At 26.0% G+C, this 25,731-nt stretch overlaps 17 protein-coding genes across 17 annotated transcripts, besides 2 other annotated features; 9 read left to right on the top strand and 8 right to left on the bottom strand.

Moving 5' to 3' along the window:
* Positions 1 to 1,742: 1,742 nt before the first annotated feature.
* On the top strand, positions 1,743 to 2,609 carry EHI_152270 (uncharacterized protein; the record flags this gene model as incomplete). Its single annotated transcript, XM_651892.1, has 1 exon — positions 1,743 to 2,609. One exon carries the CDS (start codon positions 1,743 to 1,745, stop codon positions 2,607 to 2,609), a length of 867 nt encoding a protein of 288 aa, XP_656984.1.
* A 109-nt stretch (positions 2,610 to 2,718) lies between these two features.
* Positions 2,719 to 3,324, top strand: EHI_152260 (uncharacterized protein; the record flags this gene model as incomplete). Its single annotated transcript, XM_651893.1, has 1 exon — positions 2,719 to 3,324. One exon carries the CDS (start codon positions 2,719 to 2,721, stop codon positions 3,322 to 3,324), a length of 606 nt encoding a protein of 201 aa, XP_656985.1.
* A 77-nt stretch (positions 3,325 to 3,401) lies between these two features.
* On the top strand, positions 3,402 to 3,674 carry EHI_152250 (dynein light chain 1,cytoplasmic, putative; the record flags this gene model as incomplete). The annotated part of the gene is made up of 1 exon (XM_651894.1): positions 3,402 to 3,674. One exon carries the CDS (start codon positions 3,402 to 3,404, stop codon positions 3,672 to 3,674), a length of 273 nt encoding a protein of 90 aa, XP_656986.1.
* A 136-nt stretch (positions 3,675 to 3,810) lies between these two features.
* EHI_152240 (uncharacterized protein) lies at positions 3,811 to 4,776 on the bottom strand (the record flags this gene model as incomplete). Its single annotated transcript, XM_651895.1, has 1 exon — positions 3,811 to 4,776. One exon carries the CDS (start codon positions 4,774 to 4,776, stop codon positions 3,811 to 3,813), a length of 966 nt encoding a protein of 321 aa, XP_656987.1.
* Positions 4,777 to 5,165: 389 nt separating this feature from the next.
* EHI_152230 (40S ribosomal protein S27, putative) lies at positions 5,166 to 5,526 on the top strand (the record flags this gene model as incomplete). The annotated part of the gene is made up of 2 exons (XM_651896.2): positions 5,166 to 5,201; positions 5,275 to 5,526. The coding sequence occupies 2 exons, from the start codon at positions 5,166 to 5,168 to the stop codon at positions 5,524 to 5,526; spliced, it is 288 nt and encodes a 95-aa protein (XP_656988.2).
* Positions 5,527 to 5,614: 88 nt separating this feature from the next.
* EHI_152220 (uncharacterized protein) lies at positions 5,615 to 7,123 on the bottom strand (the record flags this gene model as incomplete). Its single annotated transcript, XM_650708.1, has 1 exon — positions 5,615 to 7,123. The coding sequence occupies one exon, from the start codon at positions 7,121 to 7,123 to the stop codon at positions 5,615 to 5,617; it is 1,509 nt and encodes a 502-aa protein (XP_655800.1).
* A 162-nt stretch (positions 7,124 to 7,285) lies between these two features.
* EHI_152210 (uncharacterized protein) lies at positions 7,286 to 8,798 on the bottom strand (the record flags this gene model as incomplete). Its single annotated transcript, XM_651801.2, has 1 exon — positions 7,286 to 8,798. The coding sequence occupies one exon, from the start codon at positions 8,796 to 8,798 to the stop codon at positions 7,299 to 7,301; it is 1,500 nt and encodes a 499-aa protein (XP_656893.2). The 3' UTR covers positions 7,286 to 7,298.
* Positions 8,799 to 8,925: 127 nt separating this feature from the next.
* EHI_152200 (uncharacterized protein) lies at positions 8,926 to 10,564 on the bottom strand (the record flags this gene model as incomplete). Its single annotated transcript, XM_650709.2, has 2 exons — positions 8,926 to 9,246; positions 9,308 to 10,564. 2 exons carry the CDS (start codon positions 10,562 to 10,564, stop codon positions 8,926 to 8,928), a joined length of 1,578 nt encoding a protein of 525 aa, XP_655801.2.
* Positions 10,565 to 10,916: 352 nt separating this feature from the next.
* EHI_152190 (uncharacterized protein) lies at positions 10,917 to 12,209 on the top strand (the record flags this gene model as incomplete). Its single annotated transcript, XM_650710.1, has 1 exon — positions 10,917 to 12,209. The coding sequence occupies one exon, from the start codon at positions 10,917 to 10,919 to the stop codon at positions 12,207 to 12,209; it is 1,293 nt and encodes a 430-aa protein (XP_655802.1).
* A 73-nt stretch (positions 12,210 to 12,282) lies between these two features.
* EHI_152180 (RNA recognition motif domain containing protein) lies at positions 12,283 to 13,224 on the top strand (the record flags this gene model as incomplete). The annotated part of the gene is made up of 2 exons (XM_650711.1): positions 12,283 to 12,565; positions 12,614 to 13,224. The coding sequence occupies 2 exons, from the start codon at positions 12,283 to 12,285 to the stop codon at positions 13,222 to 13,224; spliced, it is 894 nt and encodes a 297-aa protein (XP_655803.1).
* A 72-nt stretch (positions 13,225 to 13,296) lies between these two features.
* On the bottom strand, positions 13,297 to 15,162 carry EHI_152170 (chitinase Jessie 3, putative; the record flags this gene model as incomplete). The annotated part of the gene is made up of 1 exon (XM_652242.2): positions 13,297 to 15,162. One exon carries the CDS (start codon positions 15,160 to 15,162, stop codon positions 13,297 to 13,299), a length of 1,866 nt encoding a protein of 621 aa, XP_657334.2.
* A 160-nt stretch (positions 15,163 to 15,322) lies between these two features.
* EHI_152160 (uncharacterized protein) lies at positions 15,323 to 15,766 on the top strand (the record flags this gene model as incomplete). The annotated part of the gene is made up of 1 exon (XM_650714.1): positions 15,323 to 15,766. The coding sequence occupies one exon, from the start codon at positions 15,323 to 15,325 to the stop codon at positions 15,764 to 15,766; it is 444 nt and encodes a 147-aa protein (XP_655806.1).
* A 111-nt stretch (positions 15,767 to 15,877) lies between these two features.
* Positions 15,878 to 16,441, top strand: EHI_152150 (uncharacterized protein; the record flags this gene model as incomplete). Its single annotated transcript, XM_650715.2, has 2 exons — positions 15,878 to 16,319; positions 16,371 to 16,441. The coding sequence occupies 2 exons, from the start codon at positions 15,878 to 15,880 to the stop codon at positions 16,439 to 16,441; spliced, it is 513 nt and encodes a 170-aa protein (XP_655807.2).
* Positions 16,442 to 16,499: 58 nt separating this feature from the next.
* Positions 16,500 to 18,581, bottom strand: EHI_152140 (uncharacterized protein; the record flags this gene model as incomplete). The annotated part of the gene is made up of 1 exon (XM_650717.2): positions 16,500 to 18,581. The coding sequence occupies one exon, from the start codon at positions 18,579 to 18,581 to the stop codon at positions 16,500 to 16,502; it is 2,082 nt and encodes a 693-aa protein (XP_655809.2).
* Positions 18,582 to 19,034: 453 nt separating this feature from the next.
* EHI_152130 (uncharacterized protein) lies at positions 19,035 to 19,907 on the bottom strand (the record flags this gene model as incomplete). Its single annotated transcript, XM_650718.1, has 1 exon — positions 19,035 to 19,907. One exon carries the CDS (start codon positions 19,905 to 19,907, stop codon positions 19,035 to 19,037), a length of 873 nt encoding a protein of 290 aa, XP_655810.1.
* Positions 19,908 to 20,903: 996 nt separating this feature from the next.
* Positions 20,904 to 21,237: a repeat region.
* A 77-nt stretch (positions 21,238 to 21,314) lies between these two features.
* Positions 21,315 to 21,481: a repeat region.
* Positions 21,482 to 22,281: 800 nt separating this feature from the next.
* Positions 22,282 to 23,052, bottom strand: EHI_152120 (uncharacterized protein; the record flags this gene model as incomplete). The annotated part of the gene is made up of 1 exon (XM_652265.1): positions 22,282 to 23,052. One exon carries the CDS (start codon positions 23,050 to 23,052, stop codon positions 22,282 to 22,284), a length of 771 nt encoding a protein of 256 aa, XP_657357.1.
* A 119-nt stretch (positions 23,053 to 23,171) lies between these two features.
* EHI_152110 (ubiquitin carboxyl-terminal hydrolase domain containing protein) lies at positions 23,172 to 24,506 on the top strand (the record flags this gene model as incomplete). Its single annotated transcript, XM_652264.1, has 1 exon — positions 23,172 to 24,506. The coding sequence occupies one exon, from the start codon at positions 23,172 to 23,174 to the stop codon at positions 24,504 to 24,506; it is 1,335 nt and encodes a 444-aa protein (XP_657356.1).
* Positions 24,507 to 25,731: the final 1,225 nt, after the last annotated feature.

Genomic DNA, 25,731 nt, shown 5'->3' with positions numbered 1-25,731 from the left:
ATTTTTATTATTATATATAGTTTTGTTTATTACACTTTTAGTTCTACTCCAAAGCATTTTGTGTGATCATCTGATGATTTTCATTGTTTATTTTTGTAAATTCTGCTGCAATGACCTTTTCAACTAAAACAGTTTCTGTGACAATATTAAATTTGATATACCATATTATTAAATTTTTTTTTTATTTTTTACCATGTGGTTACAATTTGTCTTGAAAAAAATAGAAACCTTCAATTTCCTCATCAAACTGAAACAATGAAAATATGAAAAAGTAATATCTTATTTATTTTTTATGAATTATACGTAAATTTAACGTGTATTGAAAAAAAATAATCTTAAAAAGATGATAATAAAACCCTGATTATTTTTAAGCCAAAAGTTCTTTCATTTATTTAGGAATGTTAATTCGGTTTTTTGTTTTCTTTTAAATTTGTCCTACTCCATGCCATGAGGACTATTTGACTTTTTCTAGTCTCATTAACAAGAATTTTATTATTAACATATTTTATCAACATAATTTTCTTTATAATTTGAGTTATTACTTTTTTAACAAATGTACTTATCATTAAATATATAAAAAATAAGACTTTTTATTAAAAACACCTCAACTATACCTTTTTATATAATTTTTATTTGCACTTTGCATTGCATTTTTTAATGTTTAGTTTCTTACCAAAATGAAAGATGGTATTCTTATTTATTCATAAGAAAAAGACTTTTTAAGATTCATTAATTATAAGATATGAAAAAATTAATAACACAAAATTACTTATAAATAACATAAATTTATTCAAAGAGAATGATCGATTTTTGTAATTGAGATTGGTGTAAAATGTTTTGGTCTATGAAATTCTTGAATAGAATCAGAAATTCTATTATTTGAATAGGTTTCTCCGATTGACTTTCTTCTATAACCATTTAAATTATTCTTTTTTATTCTTGAGAGTTGTGGTATTTTTTCCCTATAATCAACAGGATTTTGAGATACTTCATTTGTTTTTGTGATTGCCTTATTTAAATTAAGATACGTTTTAGATCTGACTATCTGTTTTTGTTTTCGTTCCATTAAGTATTTTAAGTTATGACTGATAACTTTTATAATAATTATTTTTTTTTTTTTCTTTTTTGACGATAAGAATTATTTTGTTATTTTTGACGTTTTCAACTCATTTTTTGTTTTTTTTTTTAAAAAAAACAAAAAAAGTTGTTAATTTACACAATCTCAATTTAATTTTCTGGTAGTTGTGGGGTCAATTTATTTTTTAATGTTTTTAAATATTTGAAGAACTTTAAGTAAAGATTTGTTCTATTTCCTCCATAAAGAATAAAAAAGATTTTTTATTTTTTGAAATTACTTTTAATACTGTAAACGCCAAGCAAAAAAGTATAACGCAGATATGTTAATCTGAAAGATATAAGGGGTTGCTGTCAGTTCTCATTTTTAGGTTGTCAATCATTCTATAATTAATACCAAACAAAACATTTTAATAGAACACCATTTTTTGTACTTATAAGAAGGAAAAAGTAATCAAAAGATAAACAAGAAATTTTTATAAATAACTCAAGTAAAAGTGGTTTTTTCAGTCATTAATTCAACTTCTACCGTTGGGCAGTAAAAATATTTAGATAAAAATTCAAAAAACAAATACTTGAAAACTACTAAATATAGTTTATTATGTACACTAACTACATTTACACTAGTACTATTTAAAGTCAGATTAAATAAAAACAAATGACTTATTATGGGAAATAATACTTCTCATAGCTCAGTTAAAAGACCACTCACTGGATCACTTGATAGTAATCCAGAAAGATTATTTAATTCACCCTTTGTTAGGATACAATCTTCTTATGAACTAAATAAATATTCTTCTTCCTTTTATAAAGCAGAATCAAGTGATGAAGATAGTACACTTGAAATACCAGAAGAAATTACTTCTTCTAAACCTATGGATATTAAACCTAGAGTATCTTTTGGTGATAAACTTGTTCGTGTTGCCTCTAGTCCAATAAAAAGATTAAAATCATTTGCAACACCAAGAAGTGCTAGAAGGCACAATGAAATTAGAGAAGAAACAAAAATTATAGAAGAAGAAGAACCAATAAATGGTACACTTAATTTCCTTCTGTTTAAACTTGGAAGAGAATCTTTTCACATTCTTTATGACTCTAAACAACATGGATTTGATCCAAGAGAATTACGTTCAAGAATTGTTTACAAAGAAAAATTGATCTTTGTTTTTAAAACAGAAAATGGTTTCATTGGGTTTTACCAAAGTGATGCCATTATTCCATCCTCTTCAAAAAATCCTATTCATGCAGAATCAAATGATTTTTTCATTTTTGCTATTGAAAACAAAATTAATGAATCTAAAATCTTTGAAAGAAAAACTCAAGAAAAGAAAAGTGTTTCTTTATTCACAGAAGAAAATCCAACTTTAATCAACTGTTATTCTGCTTTCTGGATGGATACAAACGGAATGATATCTTTCAATTTTTGTGCAAAAAATCTTTATAACTTTGATCAAGGCTTTGTAAATCCATTTAAAGGAGAGTCATTACAAAGTAAAGCTGAGTGCTCAAGATTTTTGGTATTGAGTTGTTTATAATAATATAATTTATTCTGTTTCTGAAAATATAATCTTCGTTCTTTTTTTTTTCACCTTATCATAAAATCTTATAAAAAGTCTTAAAACTTCTTATTCAACAAATTTAACAATGACATTCATTAATACTCAAATTAATAAATTAAAACAATTTGTTGGTCTTGATAATTATGAAATTATTTTTGACTCTGATATTATGGAAATGACTCGATTAAGTTTTGTAAAAAGTATTGAAGGAAGAAAAGATATTGCTATAGTTATAATTAATAACTATAACCATATTTATGGATGTTATCAAAAATTAACAATAAAACATGCTCAAAATCCATCTCAAGAAGGGTATACAACAAAGCATAATTATTGTGTTGATCCTTATCATTTTATTTTCTCATTACTAAGTGATTCAATCCCACCAACAAAATGGATGAAAGTTCCAACTCCCCAAAGAGTTTTAAACCAAATTAAAATTATGGATACTCTGGAAATACTACCAACTAATTCTAATCCATTAAATGATTATATTTTCTGCGTAGCTCATGCTTTTGGATTTTGGAAACCCCAATTAAATGAAGGAGAGTCAGCTTATACATTCTTTAAACTAAATGAAGCATATATAAATGCTCCAACTCATTTAGAACTAACTGGAATAAATCAAAGTAAGCCTGGGTGTAATACATATTCCAAAATCACCCGTTTATTAGTCATTCAATTTTATTAAAAAGTACTTTAAAAACTCTGGTTTTTTTTACTTCTTCATTTAAAACTCTTAATTAATAAATTAACCTTTTTTTTTCCATGCAACATGTTGTTATTAAAGCTATTGATATGAATGAAACAATGAAAATGAAAGCTCTTTCTATGTTCTTTGATGCATATCAACTTAATTCAACTGATCAATCAATAGCAGAATTTATGAAAACATCTTTTGATTCATTTTATGGTCCAACATGGCATTGTATTGTAGGAAATCAATTTAGTGCGTTTGTAACTCACATAGAAGGTAATTTTATTTATTTTATATCAAATTATAAAGCTGTAATGTTATTTAGGAGTGGAATAAAAATATAATAACATTCAATTTGAATCAAAATGAAGGTTAACTTATTTCTGTTGAACTAATTTAGATCCTTTATTTCTATAAGAAACAAATAAAACAATTATTGATTTTTTATATCATGAAATATTCATTTTTAAAAGTAAATAATTACAAAGTACATTCTTTAACCATTTCTTTAACTTTCTCTATTCCAATAATATTATTATTAAACTTACCTTTCTTCTTAAGTATTTTCTCTTCTTCTCTTTTTGGTTTCTTCTCTTCATTATTTTTATTACTTCTTTTTTTATTTTCTCTATTTATTGATTTAAGAATAAATGACATTGTTTGTTTAACACGGTCTTTCTTTTCATTAGAAAGACTATACTTTGGTTTTGGTTTTCTCCCTCTTTTCTTAGGAGTAACTAATTTTTTTTCTTTTTTCTTCTTTATAGAAATTCCTTCTTTCTTTTTTAATATATCTTTTTTGATTTCTTTTGGTTCAAATAACTCTTTCTTTGTTTTAATAATTGGTGGTGGTAAATGTTGTAACGGTAATTCTATTAAATGACTTTTATTAACAAAACATTGGTTTAATTTATCTTTTGTATTATCTTTTTTTAATTCAACTATTTCTTTAGTTTTATTAACTTCTTTGAGTTGTGGTAAGTCAATTGGAATATTTGGTTTTTCCTCTTTTAAATGTTCAGTTCTTAAAGAAAAAGATGGAAGAATAGTGTTATCTTTATTATTATTGATTGGTTTTAAAGCAACAGGATGCTCTATTTGACTATCAACTTTGTTTGAATCTTGTAATTTTGGAAGTAAAATTTTATTTTCATTATTAAAATGATTTCCATTGTTATTACCTTGAGCCATTTGAAGTTTAACTTTCCTCTTCTTTGCTGCTTTCTTTTTTCTTTCAACAGGGCTCAATGACTTTAATGGAATAGTCTTTAATGGTCTCATTCCAATTCTTAATACTTTCTTATTTGAAAGCCCCTCTTTACAACTCCCAACTTTATTTAAACAACTCATTTTTGTTTGATCCACTTTCAATCCTAGTTGTCGCTTCCATGGGACAACAAGTCGTAGTTGTGATTTTACTTTCTTTTCGTCTATCTTTTTTTCCATCTCTCTTTAAGTTAAGTTTCTCTTCTTTTTTACAGTTCCACTCCCTAATTTCATAGTCTTCATTTTTCCTATTCTATCAGGTTTTGATCAAATTCTTTCTTGAAAAGAGAAAAAAATCTTTATCTTCATCCATAGTTTTTTTTACTATTTTTTGTTTTATTATTTACTTTTTATATTTTTTTACTCTTTTAACTATAGTTACTTATAGTTTCATTTATTTTCTTTATAATAAATCATGTTACATCAAACTTTTATTTTAAAGTTCTAGTTGAAATAACAAAAAAAAAAATAAGTAAAATAAAGAAAAATATAAAACCATTAACAAATTAACAAAAATAACTAAAAGAAAAACCCTTTCACTAAAACTAAGATCCTGGTTAATCGAAGTTATGGTTTGTCTTTCAGCATTAATTTATGTTGTACTTGTGATTTTTATTGCTAATACATTTATATTTAATAAGGGTTATTCTTAGAAAAAGTTGACTTATCACTTTATAGCCTTTGATCGAAGTTGACCTTTTGAATCCAACTGCTGCCTCTGAAGCTAAGGCACACAAAATGAAGAGATTAGTCCCAACTCCAAATAGTTACTTCCTTGAAATTAAATGTCCAAAATGTAGTGCTACTACTACTACTTTCTCACATGCCCATAGACAAATTTTATGTCAAAAATGTGGACAACCACTTGGACAACCAACTGGTGGTAAATTAAAACTTACTCAACAATGCAAATTCAGAGTTAAGAAATAATTTAAATCTTTTTGATTGCTAAATATTCTTTATATAAAATAACTTGTTAATAAAAAAAAAACCATAAAGAGATTATAATAAAATTGAGTTAAATTCTTTCATTCAAGAATGGAACACCAGCCTTTTGGTCGACTAAATTTAAGTTTTGGTGGAATGTAGATTCTTCAATAAATTTATAATCGAATTCAGGATATTTATCTTTATTAATTAAATAACTTCTGTCATCCCATTCAATTTCAAAATGACTTCCAACATACCCTCCCCAGAATGGTAAATGTTTATTGAGGATACAATATGGGAACATGTAATGTCCACAAAATTCTTCACTATCATGAAGTTTAATCAATTGTTCTTCAACTGGAGTAAAGATCATACCAATAATTGAAGTAGGTAATGATGGTAAAGTAATAGTATCAACTTTCTTTCCAGTAGAGTCATATTTGGTAAATGTAGCAATGTAATAATGATTCATAGGACTTTTAGAGTCAGCTTTTAATTCAGTTAAATAATAGTCATATCCAGTCTCACAAAAATGTTCTTCTGGATTAACACATTGTAATTTATATGCTTGGTATAATTCATTAACAATGGTTTTATGAAGTTCTTCATTTGTAACACACGCATCATCACAAACATACCAATTCATTGGGTCTTGTGCATTTGGACAAACTTTACGTTCTTCTTCAGCAGTTAATTGGTTCATGAAATATTTAACACTATGAGATCCTCTTACTCCTCTTGCAGTATTAGCAATAGATGGTCCATAAACAGTATCATTCCATGAATTTTTTAAAATAAATCCACCTTTACATCCTTCATGAGTGACATATTCATCATTATATCCAATTGTAACCATAGCATGTCCACCTTCTGGTTCAATTTCATTATGATAATTAAATTCTCCATCAGTGCTATACATTGGCATAACTATATATGCACATTTTTCAGCTAAATATTTCATATTTTCTGGACATTCAATAACATTATAAACACTTTCATCACAGAAATTTTTATATTCTTCAGTACATGGAAGATAATATTTAGCGTCATGAATTAATGCACCAAAACCAATTGGAATTTTAACTTTTAATAATAATTCTTTAGTTTGTTCTTCATTATATGTAGTTAACATTTCAGTAATATTAAATTTAATTGGATTAGTTTTTAATGCTTCATCCATTCCATTACATTCAAATTGAGTATCAACAGTTGCAGTATAAGGACAAACAGCTGATGGAAGTATTTTATCATATAAAAATGGGAATGAATAAAACCAATTAATTTCTCCTCCTTCAGTTGAACCAAAAATAACGTCATCACCTGGTGTATTACAAACACTTGGATATTTTTTACATGCATCTACCATTAATATTCCAAATGATTGAACATTTAATCTAACAAATTCATCTTCTTTTAAAAACCCTTTCTTAATTCCATTTTCACGATATGAATGTTCTAACATTCCAATAATACCAAATGCCCAACATGTTCCTTTATCTAATTGATAATATCTATTTGTTGGATAATTGTATGCCCATTTATTTGGTAATTTTCCATAAACTAATAATATAAATAAAAGTAAATATCCTATTCTCATGATATTTATTTTCCGATTGAATTAACTTTATAAGTTCAAATTATGATCTAAAAATTATCTTTTTCAAATTCATTTGAATTTTTCTTTATTTCATATTTAATTCTATCTTCTTCTTTTCTCTTTTATTTATCATTCTTTTATAACTAGTAAATAATTTGTTTTCAAAATTATTGGATTATTGAATGTTACACCCTTCATCCTTTTCATCTTCTTTAAAGTTTTTTGGTGTTAATTTAGAGCTTTCCATCATTTCTGAACTTTCAATTGTTCCTAGTCGTTCTTTAGCAACCATTTCTCTTTCTACCATTGTAAGATAACCTTTCTTAAATACCTTTCTTCTGATAGTATTAACGTAATTCTTAAATGTTTGTACAAATTCTTTGATATCCTTTTCTTCAAAGTCACAATGTACTGGTTTTCTTTGAGGAGGAAAACTATCTAGATATTTTATAACTTCCGTTTCTGATATTTTTCTTTTATTTGACGTTTTATTTAATCCACAAATGAATAGTAACATTTCACTTAGATTTCCTTTGTAACTTTCTTTTACCCAAATTGGTAAATGTTTAAATGAATCTTCATTAGTATAATCAAAAAATATAACTGATCCTAAAGCATTAACAAAAGGTGAATATTGTAATCCACGTTTATAATTAAGGTCATATCCAACTGCTCTAACCTTTAAAAATTTATTATCAATTTCTCTATATGTTGTAGCAAGATTATCTAAATTATCAATACTTTTAATTGGTTGATCAAATCCATTTAATAATCCAACTGCAAGTCTTCTGGCTTGTGTTTGTATAATTTCATCTCCACAAAAAATAAGTCTAATTGTATAAGTAAGTCCTCTATCAATTTCTTGATTTATAAGTCTACGATATGGATCTTTTTCCATTTGTTTTCTTTGACTACTTTCTAATTCACTTTGAATAGGAATAAATCCTTTTTTTGGTTTTTTGTATTGTCCTGATTCAAATAATCTTTTTTCCCATTGAACTTCAAGAATATCATCTCTAAAGTTAATTTTTCTTATTGAACAAACCATTTCATTAATAAACTCATCAAATAATTTTTCTTTTCCTGGACAATAATTAAATGTTTTCATTTTCATTAAATGAAGAATTGCCTTTCTTTCTTGTGACATTTGGTTAATACTTTCTTCATTTGGAAATATACCAATTACATATGCAAAAACATTTTCTTTATTACAAAATCTTCTTGCTTCTGATAACCAATTATATACATGTCTAAATGACATATCATCATCATTTCTATATACTAAGAATATTCCATGTGCTCCACTAAATGGAAAATATGAAGTGGCTCGATTAATATTATTGTCATATAATGTCATACTAATTCTTCCATCAAACCCATCAATTCTAACATCTTTCATAGTTGTTCCAAGTTCTTTAACAACTTGGCTTTGGTGGTTATGATAATATCCCCATAACAATTTTTTTCTATCATCTAATGTACATGGATCTCCAACAAAGACAATTTTAATAGTATATAAAACGTCTTTTTCAGAAAGAGGTGTCTTTAATACTTGAATTCCTGGTGTCATATCACGTTCTTGAATTAAGCGAAATGTTTTACTCTTCTTTTTGTCTTTCTTTTTATCATCTTTTTTCTTATCATTCTCTTTTTTATCTTTCTTTAATACATTCATATTTTATTTCTTTTGAATTACAAGTTCTTAGAATTTCTCTATTGTTATTTTATAAAATACAAATGTTTCAGAATAGGTTTCAAAGATATTTTTGTATAATATAACTCTTTTAAACATTAAAAAGAAATCATTTGAAGAAAGCAATGAGGTTCTGGAAATATTGCATAACTTCTGGAATTTCTGAAAATACAAAACTTATTTCTTTGGCATTATATAACATGTCAACAACATCAGACACTTTTCTAATTTTTAACACATTTAATTGATTTGATTGAATATATGTTTCCATCATGTCACTTCTGATATTTTCTCCAAGTAATAAAGCAAGAACAGGAATTTTTGGATCATGGTGGTCAGCATATGCATTGCGGTAGTTAGCATGTTGCATGCTAATAGAATAAACGTTTTCTAAAGAACGGTATTTTTTTTTAGTTTCACTTTTTAACTCCTATTTAGATGAATAATATGAATTAAAAAAGTCGAATATTAAATAGAAAAAAGTAGCAAACGTTAAATATTTTCTTATTTCTAATATCTGAACAGAATATTGAAAGAACAGAATAAATCAGACAACTTGAATTGAAATCACCTAAAATCATACAGTGATAAGAAACTTTAATATAAAAATTTAACATTTTAGAAGAAGGATCATATTCTAAAGATGCTTTTGTTAGCTTTTCGATAAATTGAATTTTGTTGACATAATTGTCAAGTGTTGGAGTATTTTTAGAATAAAAAAATTCAGAAAAATGGACTGTGTTCCATAGTCTTTGATTGAACATTATAATTTGTTTTGCAACAACATCACTTTTAACTTTATAAATTCGAACTTTTTTAATTCCTTTTCCACAATAAATCTTATCTATTTTAAGTCTACAATTAAATTTTTTAATTGGTTGTGGTTGAAAGCAAATTGGATCTATGACAGATGTTGGTTGGATTTCTTTTTTAATATTCTTTAGAATATTTTCACTAATAACATCGGTTTTAAATAAACATGAATTAAGTAATTTTTCAACAACAGAATTATTAGGAATTATTTCTTCTTTCATTAAATTTATCCAAGAAACAATAATACTTTGAAGTCTTAATACTCTTGTTTTTCTTTGTGTTTCAGGCATATACATATTTTCATTTAAGTCTTTACACACATCAATTAACTTATTTAAAAAATCATCAACTGTCATATAAGAAATACATTCTATAATAAATCTAGAAATACTAACTTCATGTAAATCTAATGCAAAGTTCCAATGCCAAAAAGGAGAAATAGAAATTAAATTTCCATTTTCAGTAAACTTAATCTCACCTGATTCATTGTTAAAAATAAATGTAACATTTTCAAATAATGTATGAAGAAATTTTCTTGTATTTAATGGAGTTTTGATTGATGATGGAAATAATACTTTATATAGTTGTGAACGTCTATGAACTTGAAATAATTCTGTTACTACTACTTTAAATAAATCTCTATGTGTTTTTTCCATTTTCCAGACTGCATTCTTAATATACTCTTTTTCTATCACATCAAAGAGTTTTTCATCACAAAAAAAACGAACACCAGCTATTTTAGCAGCATTAATTAACTCTTCAGCACCTACTGAACTTTTAAATAAATTTAATACATCTTCAGGAATTTCTTCATTATACATTTCTTGAGTTATACTTTTTCTTCTAGGAGATTTGGCAGACCACCTTGCATTCTCTTTGCCGATTTTAGATATACTTGTGTGTTTGACCATAGAAGAACGACGTCCAAATGTCATTATTAACAAAATGAAAAAAAAGATAATGTTTTACGTAATTTTAAAAAGAAGGAAGAAATTCTATAAAGATGAAACCAAAAATCAAAAATAGAGGTAACACTAAAAATGAGGAAAGCAAAGTTAAATGTTATCGTCAAGTATTTCAATGAAAAAGGTTAAAAAATGTTATTCGTCAAAACAACATTTCTTTTATTAAAACTCCAAAAAAATTGAAGAAAAACCTTTTTTGCTCCAAAAATATGATTTTGATGTGAAAAAAGAATAATTAAAAACTTAGGTTTTTTTACTATAAGTATAAAAATGGATATTTACCTAAAATAAAAAAACAAAAATAAATAAAGGTTCTCGTTGAATGTCAGATCCAGCTGTAACTGCCGATATTTTAGAATATATTGATTATGTCATACAACAATGCAAAGATGATACTCATTATGAAAATATTAAATCGTACTTAGGCCATGTGTTTAAATGTAGAGATGAAGTGAAGTGGGCTGAATTTGAATATTGTGTTTTATTCCCATTTAATGTATTAAAAATGACAAATACAAAAGTAATGATTAAATATCCAAAGATTGGAGACCACTCGAAAGTAAAAGAATATCTTCAGTCTCTTAATGATGGAGGGAAGAATTCATTTGAGAGAAAAGTTCTTTTTCTTCCTCTTTCTGTTCCAAAATATGCAGTTATTGAATCAACTGAAGACATTAACAAAAGACCAGAATGGTTCAATGTTGTAGATCAAATATGTGTTGATGAACTTCCAACCAATAAATGCAATATAATTACTTCATTTTTTAAGAATATATATCCATCTCTTGACTATGACTCAATGTCTTATGTTACTTTAACTCAGAGGATATGTCAGGAGCATACAGATTATAAGAAAGCAATTGATGAACTATTAAAACAAAATTCACAAAGCCTTGTTAATATGTTTGAAATAAAACGAAATAATGGAAAAAGCATTAAAGATAAATACGAAAATGAGACAACTATTGAAGAACAATTTGAACAACCACTGACTGGTCCTAAAAGAGAAAGAAAAGTGTGTTTAATTAGAATGGACTATGATATTGTAAGTAAGGGAATTGAACAACGCCATCTAGAAAAAAAGGATGAAGAAAATCAAAAAGACCAAAACAACCAAATAACTTCTCATCAATTAAACAATTCCCCACATCAGTCAGATTTTCGTGAAATTCCAATTCATGTATGGAACCAACCTATTATTAATAGAATGGCACCTTCTCTCCCAACTAGAGAACCAATACTTCTTAAAGAACAAGATAGAATGTTTGAACAACATCAGTCTAATGTATTTGACTCTATACCATATAGCTCATTTGCTCCAATAACCAATGTAGAACAACATCCTTTTTATCCTCTTACTATGGAATTTTCAACAATCCCATCAAATGAAAGACAAATTAAAGAGTGTGCTTTATTAAATGACTATGATTTTAAACGATATTATTCTGCTCAAACTTCACAAAATGGAGTAGAACAATTAGCACGATCACATCGATTAGAATCTGAAATAATGGATAGAAGGCGGAATCGTCAGATAGAAACATTTAACTCCGAAGAAAAAATTATTGACTTAACACAATCCTTTCAGCCTTCACTCTCTGGAATATTACATTGATTTTGTTTTTTTAATTTAATAAATAAAAGATGTGTTTAATCAAAAATAACAAAAATCTGAAAAAAGCTAATCAATGACTAATAACGAACGCCAAAAACCCTATAACCCAGAAACATCGGTGTTTATTGGTAAATTACCTAAGTCTATGAAGGAAAATGAAATTAGAGAAAAGTTTATTACCTGTGGGAGAATATCTCGTATGATGATGCAATATTATCCAAATGGTCAATCAAAAGGGTGTTGTTTCATTGAGTTCGAAGACAAAAAAGGAGCTGAACGAGCATGTTCTAGAGATGGGTCAATTATTGATAAACAATATATCCGTGTTAATATGGCAGAGAAAAAACCAATGAAATGTTTGTTTAGTTGTTAAACAAGAAAATACATTTTAACTTAACACACAGTAAATTATAAACATTTGCCAAAAACAACTCAAAAGAAAATGAATAATTCGTATTGTATTTTTGTCGGTAAGGTTTCTTCTATTACTACTGAAAGTACATTAGTTAAAATTTTTGCAAAATGTGGTAAAGTATTACGGGTTACTATTCCAATTTGGAGAAACACAAATAAAAGAAGAGGTTTTGCTGTTGTTGAATTTGCTTCACTTGCTTCAGTTGAAAAAGCATTAGAATTGGCTAATACGACTGTTGATGGAAAACAAATTACTGTTATGAGACTTGATGATGTTTTAAATAAAGAAAAACAACCAAAAACAAAGAAAGAAAAGAAAGACAAATCTTCAACGAAAAAACAATTAACAGAAGAAACCAAGGAAGAAAAAGAACAAGGAGAAGAAGAAATGAAAAAAGAAGAGGAGGATATTAATGGCGATAGCCCTACTACTAAAATGGAAGAAGACGATTCAAGTGAAGATTTCTCTTCAAAAGATATTCAAAAAGAAATAAAGAAAGAAATTAAACAAAAAAGACAAGAGGAACTTAAAGAAAAACATACCAATGAAGACGATATATTTGAACAAGAATTATTAAAAATGGAAAGTACGGATAATTGATTGATTTTTAAATAAAATTTTCTATGAGTTTCTTTAAAAATACATTAAAAAGACATTATAAACAATAGTGAATTATTTTGAATAATGAACTTGTTTGTGTGACTTAGAAGAACATAAATTAGATCTTCCTCCAGAAGTAGAACAGAATTTAAATGGGAAATTAGAAACTGATTGGTATGGACCTAGGTCATCATTCAATACACCTCCCCAATAATCTTGGAATGTTTTGACTTGGTCACCAACAAAATATTCAATAGGTGGAAGATGCATTCTTATTACGGCAAGTAATGTTCTCCAATCATATCTGAAAGAAATTGCATTACTATTTCTTTGGGATTTTAGATAATCATAGGCAGTGTCAACATCACTTCTAAGTGTTTTCCAATCTACGTTATTAAATGGATATGTTGATTGAATTGTACTAATGAAATATTCAACATCTTCTTTACTCAAATTATAATCATACACCTCTTTATTTGGAACTGAATCAACAGCTTTACAAACAATTCTAATGTCAGTGGTATGTCCTCCATATCCATCTAATTTACAATCCGTGCATGGATCCATATCTGCATTACATCCATTTAGCATTTGGATTAGTTGAGTATCAAAAACACCTCTATTGTATGTATACATAGCAGTAGCAAATTCAAGAGAGTCTCGTTGTTCTCGTTTGGTTCGTTTAGACAATGCGTCTCTTAATCCAACCTTCTTCATGTTCATTACTAAATTATGCCTGAAATGGAAATCTAAAGAAGTTAATACAAATGCCCTTCCATAATTTAATGTGAAATAATCATGATATGCTCTAAATCCTGCATATGTTAAAACCTCATTATCAAACATGTATTTAATCTTTCTTTCAGACTTTGGTGTAGTTGATTCACCAATCCAGAATCTATTTGGTAATATTGCAACATCAGTTGACATTCCTCCTGTTTCAACTTGGAATGGACCATCTAAATTTCCATCACGACAAAGTCCTCTTTGTGATGATGAGTAGCAGTCATAGTGTTCATTTTCATTGGCAACAATGAAATAACTTCCATCATCAGTTGCTTGATATCGTGCAAAACTAAATGATTCTTTTGCACCAAGTCCAATAAGCATTCCTGGATTTAATCCATAAGCATCCATGGCATATCCCAAAAACATTCCATAATATTTGTCTGGTAATCGGATTGCTACTCCTGGAGTATATGAAATTGTTACTGATTGACTTGGTCTTCCAATCCATATTTGTGTTGGATTATTATCATATTTTGATGGTGGGTGAAGAGCACAGGCATAGTCTGATGTTGCTGGTTGATATAATGCTTCATTGTTATAATTTGAATTTGAAACAACTTCTTTGATTTGTTCTTTCCATTTGTTTTTGTCAAATTTTAGTACTAATGGAAGATGAGTATTTGGTGCCATGGAATATACTCCTTTTTCAACATCTGGCCAGTCAGGATTATAGTCATCATCTCCTGAATTGTTAGATGATTGGGATGTAGATGACTCTGATTTTTGTTGACTAGATGACTCTGATGGTTCTGGAGTATGTGAACTTGAACTTACAGGAGTAGAAGATGAGTCAGGTGATGGTGGAATTGAAGATGAATCTTCTGGAGGATTAACTGTTGAGCTTTCTGATGGTTCTTCTGGTGTTGTACCACTGAAATACTTTCCTGGTTTTCCATCACAATCTGGTGTGTTTCCTTGAAACGGCCACATGCATGGGTTGTAAATTGTTTTACCACATTTGCATTCTAAACCATTAGGACACGTTGCTTGCTTAAATCTGGATTGTCCATAACACCAATAATATGTTGTTGAGTCAACACAATAAAACCCACTTTCAAGACCATCACAATTGGTTCGTTGACTAAATGTGATATTTAAACCATAACTTAAAGTCATGAATATAGTAACTGTTAAAACAGCTAATTTCATCTGTTTTGTTTTTCTTTTCTAAAACGGAGATTAAATGTGTCTTAGTTTCATCTCGTCAAAGAAGATGAGCATATCAGCAGTATGGCTTTTCGTTTTGGAGAAATGAAGTTCTTAAAAAAACAAGAAAAATGAAAAACAAAAAGACTGAAAATACGAGAGAATGAGCGAAGAAACCAACACAACAGCAGAGACTGAACAAGTCTTAGAAACTACAAATCCAGAAGAGACAACACCAACCGAAAAGAAACCACGTCAATCAAAAAAAACAAAAGAGGAGAAACCAAAGAAAGTCTTAGTTAAACAACATAAAAAAACTAAGAAAGAACGTGAAGAAGAAAAGAAGCCTATTCTTCCAAAATACCTTATTAAGAAGATAGAACGACAAGAAGAAATCAAGAAAGAACGAGCTGAAAGAGAAGAAGCTAAAAAGAAAGAGAAACGAGAAAAGCAAGAAAAGAAAGAACAAGAAGAACGTCTAGAGAAGTTAAGGAAGAAAGAAGCTAAAAAAGAAAAAGCAAAACAATATAAAAAACATGAAAAGAAACAAAAAGACAAAGAAGAACAACAAGAAAATAAACCAGAAAGAAAAAATTTAACATTTTAAGTGAATTAAAAAAGAACAAAATTGATTGCATTGAATTAATAAAAAACAACCCTTGTTATAATTTTTAATTATAAATTTTAATAAATTAAAACAAAAAAGAAAACAAAAGAAATGAGCAAAGTCACTGAACAACAAACCATTATTAATAAAACAGTTGATTTGATTGAAAAACAAATTAAAGGGTGGGGTGTGTTATGTCAAATGATTAATGAAGGGGTACAGCGATTTAATGATAGTAATGAAGTTAATGAAAAAGAAGAACAAATTATTGGATTACATGCATTAAATGAACGTCTTGAAGAGATGTATCACTCTATGGAAACAGCTGTCAATAACACAAAGAGTCGAATTCTTAAATTACCAATTGGAAATGATTCATCAGTGTATCAACATTACCACCATCAATGTGAAATGGTTGAACAAATAGTAAAATGGTATTGTATTGAATGGATAGTAAGAGATAATTTAATACAGCAATTAAATCATTCCATATCTACAATACAAGTACAAGAATTACATGATAAATGGAAGAATTATAGTCATAATAATGAAAGTTTGTATTTATTGATTTTAATGATTAAAAAGTATAGAAAATGATTTATAGTTCAAACCATGATTGATACATTAAAGACATGTAGAAGTTTTAGTGGAATAGTGAATAAGAATTTAAGATAATTGAATTATTTTAAAGGATAAAAAAAGATAAAGAAAAATACACAGCTAATATACTAATTTATAATATTAAAAATGATTGAATTTCTGGGATAGGAATAATATCTAATTGAATGATTTTAAGAGAGATTATTTGATGAATTAGTTTAGCGACTTCAATGATTTTGATCATATTTAATTTATTATCGAAGAACAATGTAATACTTGATTGAATTTTCATTTCATGTTTCCAAATTTCAATGACAGGGATTTTTATAGAGAATTGAGGAAGTTCATTAAACATTCTTTTATATTCATAATAATTATTATCGTAACTAAATAATGAATTTAATTTATCATAAAGTTTTTTATATTTTTTATCTAATTTAACTAATTTAGGATATTCATTAAATTTACTTCTTAATTCTCTGATAAAAGTAAATAAAAAATTAAAATCATTTTGTTCAAGTAATTCTTCAAGTAATTTTAAAATATATTTAACTTCATTTTTTTTAGTAATTAACTTCATAAGTTTTTTAGTAATTCTTTTAACGAGATGAATCCATTCATTAATATTTTCATTTTCATCTAATTTAATGATGTTATTAACATTAATATTTTCTGTCATTCTCCAATCAAATAAAATGAGTTGTTTTGCTAATATTTTTGGTGGTAATTTTTGATAATTGTTAATATCAAGATGTGTTATATCAAATAATTTTTTCTTTGATTTTGTTTTAGGATTATTTCCTGTTATAATAAATCCTTTTGATAATATTAATTCATCTTTTGTTTGAAATTGAATTGAAGTTTGTTTTGTAAGTTGAAATTTGATTTGATTAATAAATGATAATGAATATATTTCATCATTAAAACATTCAAGTAATTTTTTTTCTTTAATACCAAGAGCAATAACACGAACAATTGTAATAACTGTTTGTTCAATTACTTTTTGAAGTAAATTAGCTTTTTCTTCCATTAAATGATGAAACTGAATAAGATCTTTAAGTCTTTTATGTTGTTTAATAATTAAATCAATAAGTTCTTTTTTTGTTAAGAACAATGGGAATGAATAAATAAATGAATCAATATACCTTTTTCCTTTTGGTTGGTCAAAAATCATTTCAATAAATTTTTCTTTACTTATTTCTTCTATTTCACCATTTTCATTATATAATGGATCACCATTTGGATTAAATACTATTTTAAATTGATTTAATACATTTTTAATGAATGATTCACAATATGGTAATAATAAATGTTTGTGATTAAAACACATTTCCATTAAAATTCCAACTCCATTCTTTTTTTGTGAAGCAATAAAACATAATTTTTTGAATATTTCTCTAATATTTTGATCAAATCCCCAAACTACCATTCTAAAATCATTATAATTACATTTAGCTTCATCTTGAATTAAACAAAAATCATTTTCAAAGAAAAAGGTACGAATTTCTTCAATTTCACATTCTTGGTTAATCATATCTAAAATAGTTTCTACTAATAAACTTTTATCTCCAAATACATTTCTATTACTCTTTCTCATTTTTCTTTTAATATCATCAGCACTTTTAATTCCTTTAATTTTCTCTTTAGAAAATATAGGATTAATAGAATTTGTTTTTTTAACAATAACTCTTTTCTCTCCATCTAAATCTTCACTAAACCTTCTTAACTTTTTTTTACGAACATCTTTTTCATTTATTGGTCGAGAAGTGGGTTTTATATCTGATATTGGACTTTCTGTTCCTCCTGTTGTTTTAAGTGTTGAAGTAAATGAATCTGTATTGGATATTGAAAGTGTTTTAGGAGATGATGTTGAACCACATGATTTTATTAATGAATTAGTAGTACTAGATGACACTGAATCAAGAGATAAGTTATGAACAGAACATTCATTCATATGACTGGGAAGTGATGAGTTTTTTGATGAACCTTTAACCCGGTGTGGAATTTTAAATTCTTGTTGTACAATTGAGTCTGAATGACTTATAATACTTTTTTCACTGTCTGGTGCTTTTAAAGGATAAAACTCTGTTCTAGAAGAATCATCAATAATTATATCAAACGACCTTTTTTGTTTTGAAACTGTTCTATGAAATGGTTCAATGGGATTTTCATTAACAAATTCAGGTGATCGTTTTAGTTCACTAAATGTCAACATTAGATGATGACGATGAAAACCACTAATAATTTTTAGATATTCCAAGAATTAAAAAAATTGGTTTTTATGTACGAAATATTATTTATTTAGAAAATTAATAAAAAATCTAGAGAAAAAGTTTATTATTCGACAAAAAAATAAAACCATAATAATATCTTTTATAACTGCATTTTTTTTCTTCTTTTTTTTCGCAAAAAACAACAATTTATATAAAAGTACTTTATTTCACTTTTAAACTTCTTTATATTATTAATAAATGATATTATGCTTTTTATTAGAATTTGAATTAATATTCTTTGTGTTATTGTTTTTTTTTGGAAAATACTTAACATCAATTACATCATATTTCATAATTGAACTTTATGAACTATTCAATAATTAAAAATTAATATAAAATGAATGTTTGGAAGAGAAAACCACCAGAAATTATAATAAAAAAATGAAAATTAGATTTTACTTTTCTCTTTCTCTATCTAAATTAACTTTCATTCTTTTAAATACTCCAATTATAGAGTCTTTGATATTGGGAATGTTTGGATACATTTGTAAAAACTTATCAGTGTTTAGTTCATTGTTTGACCTTCCTGCTTTTAATATTTTGGATTGTTCTTCTAATGAAAAGTTGACATATGTATATTTTGGGTCAATATATTGTTTGTATAAATCAAGAATTTCATTATGTGAAATAGCTCCTGGATTAACAAAGTTTAATAGTCCAGTTGTTTGTTTGATAGACATATCAATAGCAGTTGGAAGAAGATCAGTTAAAACACTCATTGAATTGGGAATATTTACAACTTTAGCATAATGAAGAATTTTAGTAATAAAACTACGTGGATTTAAATCATCTGAAATTGGCATTCTTAACCGTAAATTTAATAAGTTAGGATAATTAACTAATATCTTTTCTACAAGTCCTTTTGTGTATGAATAAAAACTACCTTTGAAATTTGGTTCATCTTCTTCAACAAACCCAATTCCTGAATACATTGGATGTTTTTCATCATATTCATAAATACACCCTGTTGCAAAATTAGTTACATGAATATGGTGAAGATATGCACAGTCAACTAAATTAATTGTACCAAGTACATTAGATCTAATTGTTTCTTGTTTATGGTCTTCACACCAATCTACATTTGGTCTTCCTGTTTTTCCTGCACAATTAATAATTCTATCTGGTTGAAAGTCTTCAATTTCTTTCAAAACTCTTTCTCTTTCTTCAAGTCGAGCTTCACCTACAAATACTTCATGTCCATCTTTCTTTAACATGTTAATAATGATGCCTCCAATCCATCCTTTACCTCCATAAACAAGAAATTTCATTGTATGATTAATCAGTTCTGAACAATATGTTTAAATATGTTTTTTTTTTCTATTTTTCTTTCGTTTTTGGTTTATTATTTATTACTTTATTACAATGACTTTCTAACCTCTTTTTATCACTTTCTATATCATTTCTCTTCTTGAGTTTGTTACGTTTTTTTATAAAATAGTAACAAAAGACTTTTTTAAACACTATCAATCAAATAGAAACTTGAGTTCAAGAATAATGTATATTTGACTCGTTCTATTCTTAAAAACAAAATTATTTCATTCTTATTGAAGAATATTGAACATTTTCTTAACTTACCATCAAAACAAATAATTATTTTATGAATATTGTTCAAATTAAATTCATTGTTTTGTGATTTGATGTAATTTATAATTTCTTTTATTACTTTTGACATTAAAGAATAAAAATTAAGTCATAAATTAATAAAGTTATTGAATATTTTTGATTGATACAAACTTTAAAAAAATGAAAAATTACTTTTTATTATCTATTATCATACCTATTAAATATATTACATTATTAGATAGTACATTTTCATGAATAACACATTTTCTTATAATTATTCAACATATATCATTGACTCATTTTAACATTATCAATATTCTGGATTGTATCATCTAGATGTTTTAACTTATTTATAATTATAATTTAACTGACATACATTATCTATTTAAATAGATGTTTTCTTATTATGAATATAGTTGTCAATTCTTCCTTCAAACAGTAAAAAAAAAGAAATGTCAGTAGATAAAACTCTTTTAAAACATAATCTTTACATATGCCAGAATGTTAGTTATTGTTTAACTATTTAATAATTCAAGTAATTGTCAAATAATTAAATTCAATTAAAACATGAAAACAATGAAATGAATAGAATTGCCAAATTTTATCATTTCAATCCTTCATTATAATAAAAAACTTAAATCTTTAATTTTTGTTATTATTCTACTTATAAAAAAAGATTTAAAAGTTAATTTAATTATAATAAAATTAGTTAATTAAGTATTAATAGATTTTTCATCTATTCTGCCTGGCTTAGAGGAGATTAATCCCATCCTTTCGCTGTTTAAAAAAAGAGTAGTCTCTCTGTTTAACCTATCATTTAGGTTTTTGTAGGAGTATAAACAAAGTACTTCTTTGTTTTATTTCTTTCTATTAATGTCTTTTCAAACTTCTTCTGCTTATTTTTTCTTTTTATCTTCTTCTTTGGTTTTTGCTTTAAATTTCAACAATATCATTTCCTTATTTTTATTTTATGACAGAGAGAAGAGAGCATTTCATTATCACCATAGTATTATGATTAATTTTCTTTTAGTGTTAACCACATCTTAGCAAATCCTTTTCTTTGAATAATACTTCCATACATATTTATAATTTCTTTATTAATAAAAACCAAGTCTTATTATTACAATAAATAATATTCTAACTAATAAATTGCTGCACTATTTGTAGCATTAATATATTTTTAATTCAAATACACTACCATAATCATATAATAATTAGGAAAATTGAAGCTTGAAATTGTACTAGGGTTTGTGTGTTGCTTCAGACATGCTACCTTCGATCATTTATTAATATAATAAATAATAAATAAAAGCAAATAAAAACAACAAACAAGAAAAAAACAATAAAAATTATGGGTACAACAACATCAACACCTCAAGAATTTACTGATAAAAGAAAAACAATTAAAATTATTAAACAATTAGAAGAATGGACAGAGAAGAGAGTAGGAAAAATAATATTTTATTCAAATGTTAATAACTGGAATACGTTTACATCAGTATTTGATGTAAAATTATTTAATAAAGAACATATAATAATTATTATTGAAGATTTAAAAGGAAATATATTTGGAGGGTATATTAACTCTAAAATTAATAAAATTGATGCTTGGATAAATGATCCACACGCATTTGTATTTTCATTAGAGTCAAAAGGAAGACTAAAAGAAATGATGAAATTTGATATTAAAGAACCAAAGTATGGATTTTTTATGGAAAGTTCATCATATGGTCCATTGTTTGAATTTGGCTTTGGAAAAGACATTTGTGTTCATAAAAAAAATTATAGCACAAAATCATTTTGTTTACAATATTCGTTTGAATACGATGGAATATCAAACGCCCTTTGTGGAAAACAAATATTCAAAACAAAACAAATAATTGTAATTGAAATGAAGTAATATTTTATTTAAAATGTAAGAAATAAAAGTATTTTCTATTCTTAATGAATAGTTTTTTTGTATCAACTAAGAAATTGGTAGTATTTATTAAATATAATATTATGAAAAAAATTATTTGCACAAAATAAATAGTCTTTACGAACATATTAAAAATAAAGTCTTGAGTATATAATGAATTATTATTGAAAGTCTTCATCATGAATGAAATTCTTTGGATCAAAATCTTCACCTAAATAATCATCATCATAATAATTTGCATAGTCATTAACATCTAAACCTCTTCTTACTCTATAATTAAATTGTTGATAAGATATGAATAAGTAATATGCAATAACAAGACAAATTAAAATGAAAACAACAATGACAATAGTATCACAAATGATTTTATTGGTTTTGCTTTTCATCCAGAATGGTGGATTTTTTTCTCTTCGTTTTACATATTTTTCATGTCTTTTCTGTGCAATTCTATCTTCTTCTTCTTTCATTTTTTGTTCATGTTCAAGTACCTTATAATAATCTGTTGTATCAATCAAATAAAATGCAATTGTAGGAATCATACATACAGCTAGCCACATGTAGAATCCTAATTGTTTAAGACCATTAGGAAAATGTTTTTCGAAACGAAGGAATTTGTATAGTCCCATTCCGATAATAGCTGCAATACATAGAATTGATAAAAAACTATCCCAATTATGATTTTTTAATACAAAAATCTTAAGGTAAAGTAATATGATACCATAAACAATCCATAACCCATAAAACACAGGCATGTGTTCTTGAACCCAATCACCTATCATGGCTAATAGAGAAGGTACAATGAATAAAAGTGGAACTATTCCAATAGCAAAAATAAACCATGCGACTTTCCTTCCAGTAGACATAGGAACAACTTCTTTCTTTTCTTTAATATAATCTTCATCTTTTGGGATATTACCTCTTCTTCTCACCATAAAACTAATAAATTATAGTTTTTTAAAGTTATGTTTTAACATCTTTTTTTACTATTAGAATATAATAAAAAAATCTTAATTGTTTATCAGTTAAAAACAATCCCCAATTATCGAATCAAATGAAAAGAACAACTCAAAGCTCTAGTGAGTGTCAAAGTAAAAGAACATACTGTCCATATGTAGAAACTGTTGACAGAAGTCTTATTGATTTTGATAAAGAAAAGGTATGTTGTAAAACCTTAAAGACAAATCAATTATATTGTTGTATGATTTGTGGAAAGTTTTATCAAGGAAGAGATGTTGGGTCTCCTGCTTATGTCCATAGTTTAGAAGAGAATCATCATATCTTTCTTTCTTTAAGTACAAAACAATTTTTTAATTTACCACATGGAAATGAAGTAATTGAAACGTCGTTTAAAGATATTATTAATGCATTAGATCCTGTATATACTTTAAATGATATATCTCATCTTGATGATGAAAATAAAGTAATCCAATTAAAAGATCATTTTAATAAGAAATATATTATTGGGTATATTGGATTTAATAACTTAGGAAGGACTGACTCTATCAATTGTTTACTTCAAAGTATTGGACATTGTAAAGAAATTAGAAACTTATTACTTAGTTATGAAGAAATAGAAAATATATCATCGAAAGCAAGGTGTGGAGAGTTAATTAAACGAGTTAGTATGTTAATAAGAAAACAATGGAATTCAACAATAATTAAATCAGTAATTTCACCATATGAATTAATGAGTGAACTAAGTAGATTAAGAAAAAATTTCAGTATAGAAAAACAAGAAGATGTAATAGAATTTTATATGTTTTTCATAAATGCATTACTTCCTCTAACCCAATGTTTTCAAGGACAAATACAAATAGAAGAAGATGGAAAGAAATCTATTAAAAAATGTACTTGCATTCCATTAGACCTTCCTCCAATGCCTTTATATCCAGATCAAATGAAAGAAAAAATAATTCCTCAGTTGTTACTTAAAGATATACTTAAAAAGTATGACGGTAAAACAGACACACTTATTGGTAAACGTAGTGTGAGGTTTTTAATAAAAACATTACCAAAGTATTTAACATTCGTTATTAAACGGTTTGAGAGAAATACTTTTCAAGGAGAGAAAAATATTACTGTTGTTGAGTTTGAAGATACTTTAGATATGTCGGATTATGTAGTTAATGATTCAATAAAACAACAAACCAAGTTTGTCTTTTTGTTACTTTTTTATAAAGTATTATTATGCTCATTACTTAGTTATCATTTGGTATCAGCAATAAAACATGATGGAGGTATTGAAGATGGAACATACTCCTCCTTTTTATATCATCAGTCTTTAAAAAAGTGGTTTGAAATTAATAACGAAGAGGTGAAAGAAGCATTTTTCCCATTAATTAAAGTATCAGCAATATGCTTGTTAATATATGAACAAGATGAATAAAATTGTTTAAAAAGCTTCAGCTAAAATTTAAGAATTAGGATATGTGTCTATTAATACATATAATTAATAACAGTCAATGAATTTACAAGTAATTTTGGTTAAATAATGACTTCTAATTAATAATGATTTTATTATTTTTTTTTTGCTAGTAAATACTATGTCATCCATTAACTTTTATCAGCACTAGATATAAAAAACAAACACAATTAGCTATACTTATCCAATTATTAATATAATAATGAGGAGAATATTATATTCAAATTAATGAAATTGGTTATTATACAAATAAGTTATAACATAAAAGAATTTTAACTCATAAAAATTATTTTGTTTCCATTTAGTGTAATAATTGTTGATAACATATTATTTCAATATAATATTAACATAAGAAATATTTTAATGTTTAGTGAAAATCTTGGTATGAAAGTAGGAAGGTAAAAAGAGCTTTCAATGAGCAAATAACATTACTTAACATTCAGAACATTTATTACTCAACAATTTTAAATATGGCTTTTCATTTAATTCCTTGTGTTTACAGTTTATAAACAAGAATATTTGTGTCTTAATTTAAAATCAAAAATATTTGTTACAAATTGAGTGTTTGGATTTGTTGATGGTAAGAAATTAAACCTAAACAATTATAGTCTATTAATTAACAAAAACTACTATATTCAAAGACTTAGAAAACTTGACTTGTTATTAACACCAACAATTTTTATAACATTATCAATTCTTTCTTATTATAAACTTTTACCAATAGTTACTTCTTAAATTCATCTTCCTGTAAAAAAATGTAAAGGTTCATTTTCTAGAATATCAACTTTTTTTGTAAAGTAAAATATGGAAATAAAAATGAAAGTAACAATTAACCAACACATTTGTCATTTACTTTATAATTTACAGAAATATTTTATTCGAGACAATTAGTCATATGTTCTATCTTAGAAATTATGTTATTTTCTATTAAAGAAAAATAAAGGACAAAGGGATTTATATTTATTGTAACCATTCTCTTAATAACAAGTTCAATTTGGCTAATTCTTACTGTGTCACCTATATATCTCAATTTATTTCCCAATTTTTGTTTCAGTAATCTATTTAAGTTAACACTATCAATTTACTAATCACCTTTCAAGAAATAAAAAAAATTAAATGATATATGATTACTATGAACATTAGTTGATTAGTAAATAACCAAAAAAAGTCAATGTTTTATTAGTCGAAT

The sequence above is a fragment of the Entamoeba histolytica genome, genomic scaffold (genome assembly GCF_000208925.1).
Source record: "Entamoeba histolytica HM-1:IMSS scf_1104750518587 genomic scaffold, whole genome shotgun sequence".
Classification (NCBI taxonomy): domain Eukaryota; phylum Evosea; order Mastigamoebida; family Endamoebidae; genus Entamoeba; species Entamoeba histolytica.
This window is presented reverse-complemented; position numbering and strand designations above follow the sequence as displayed.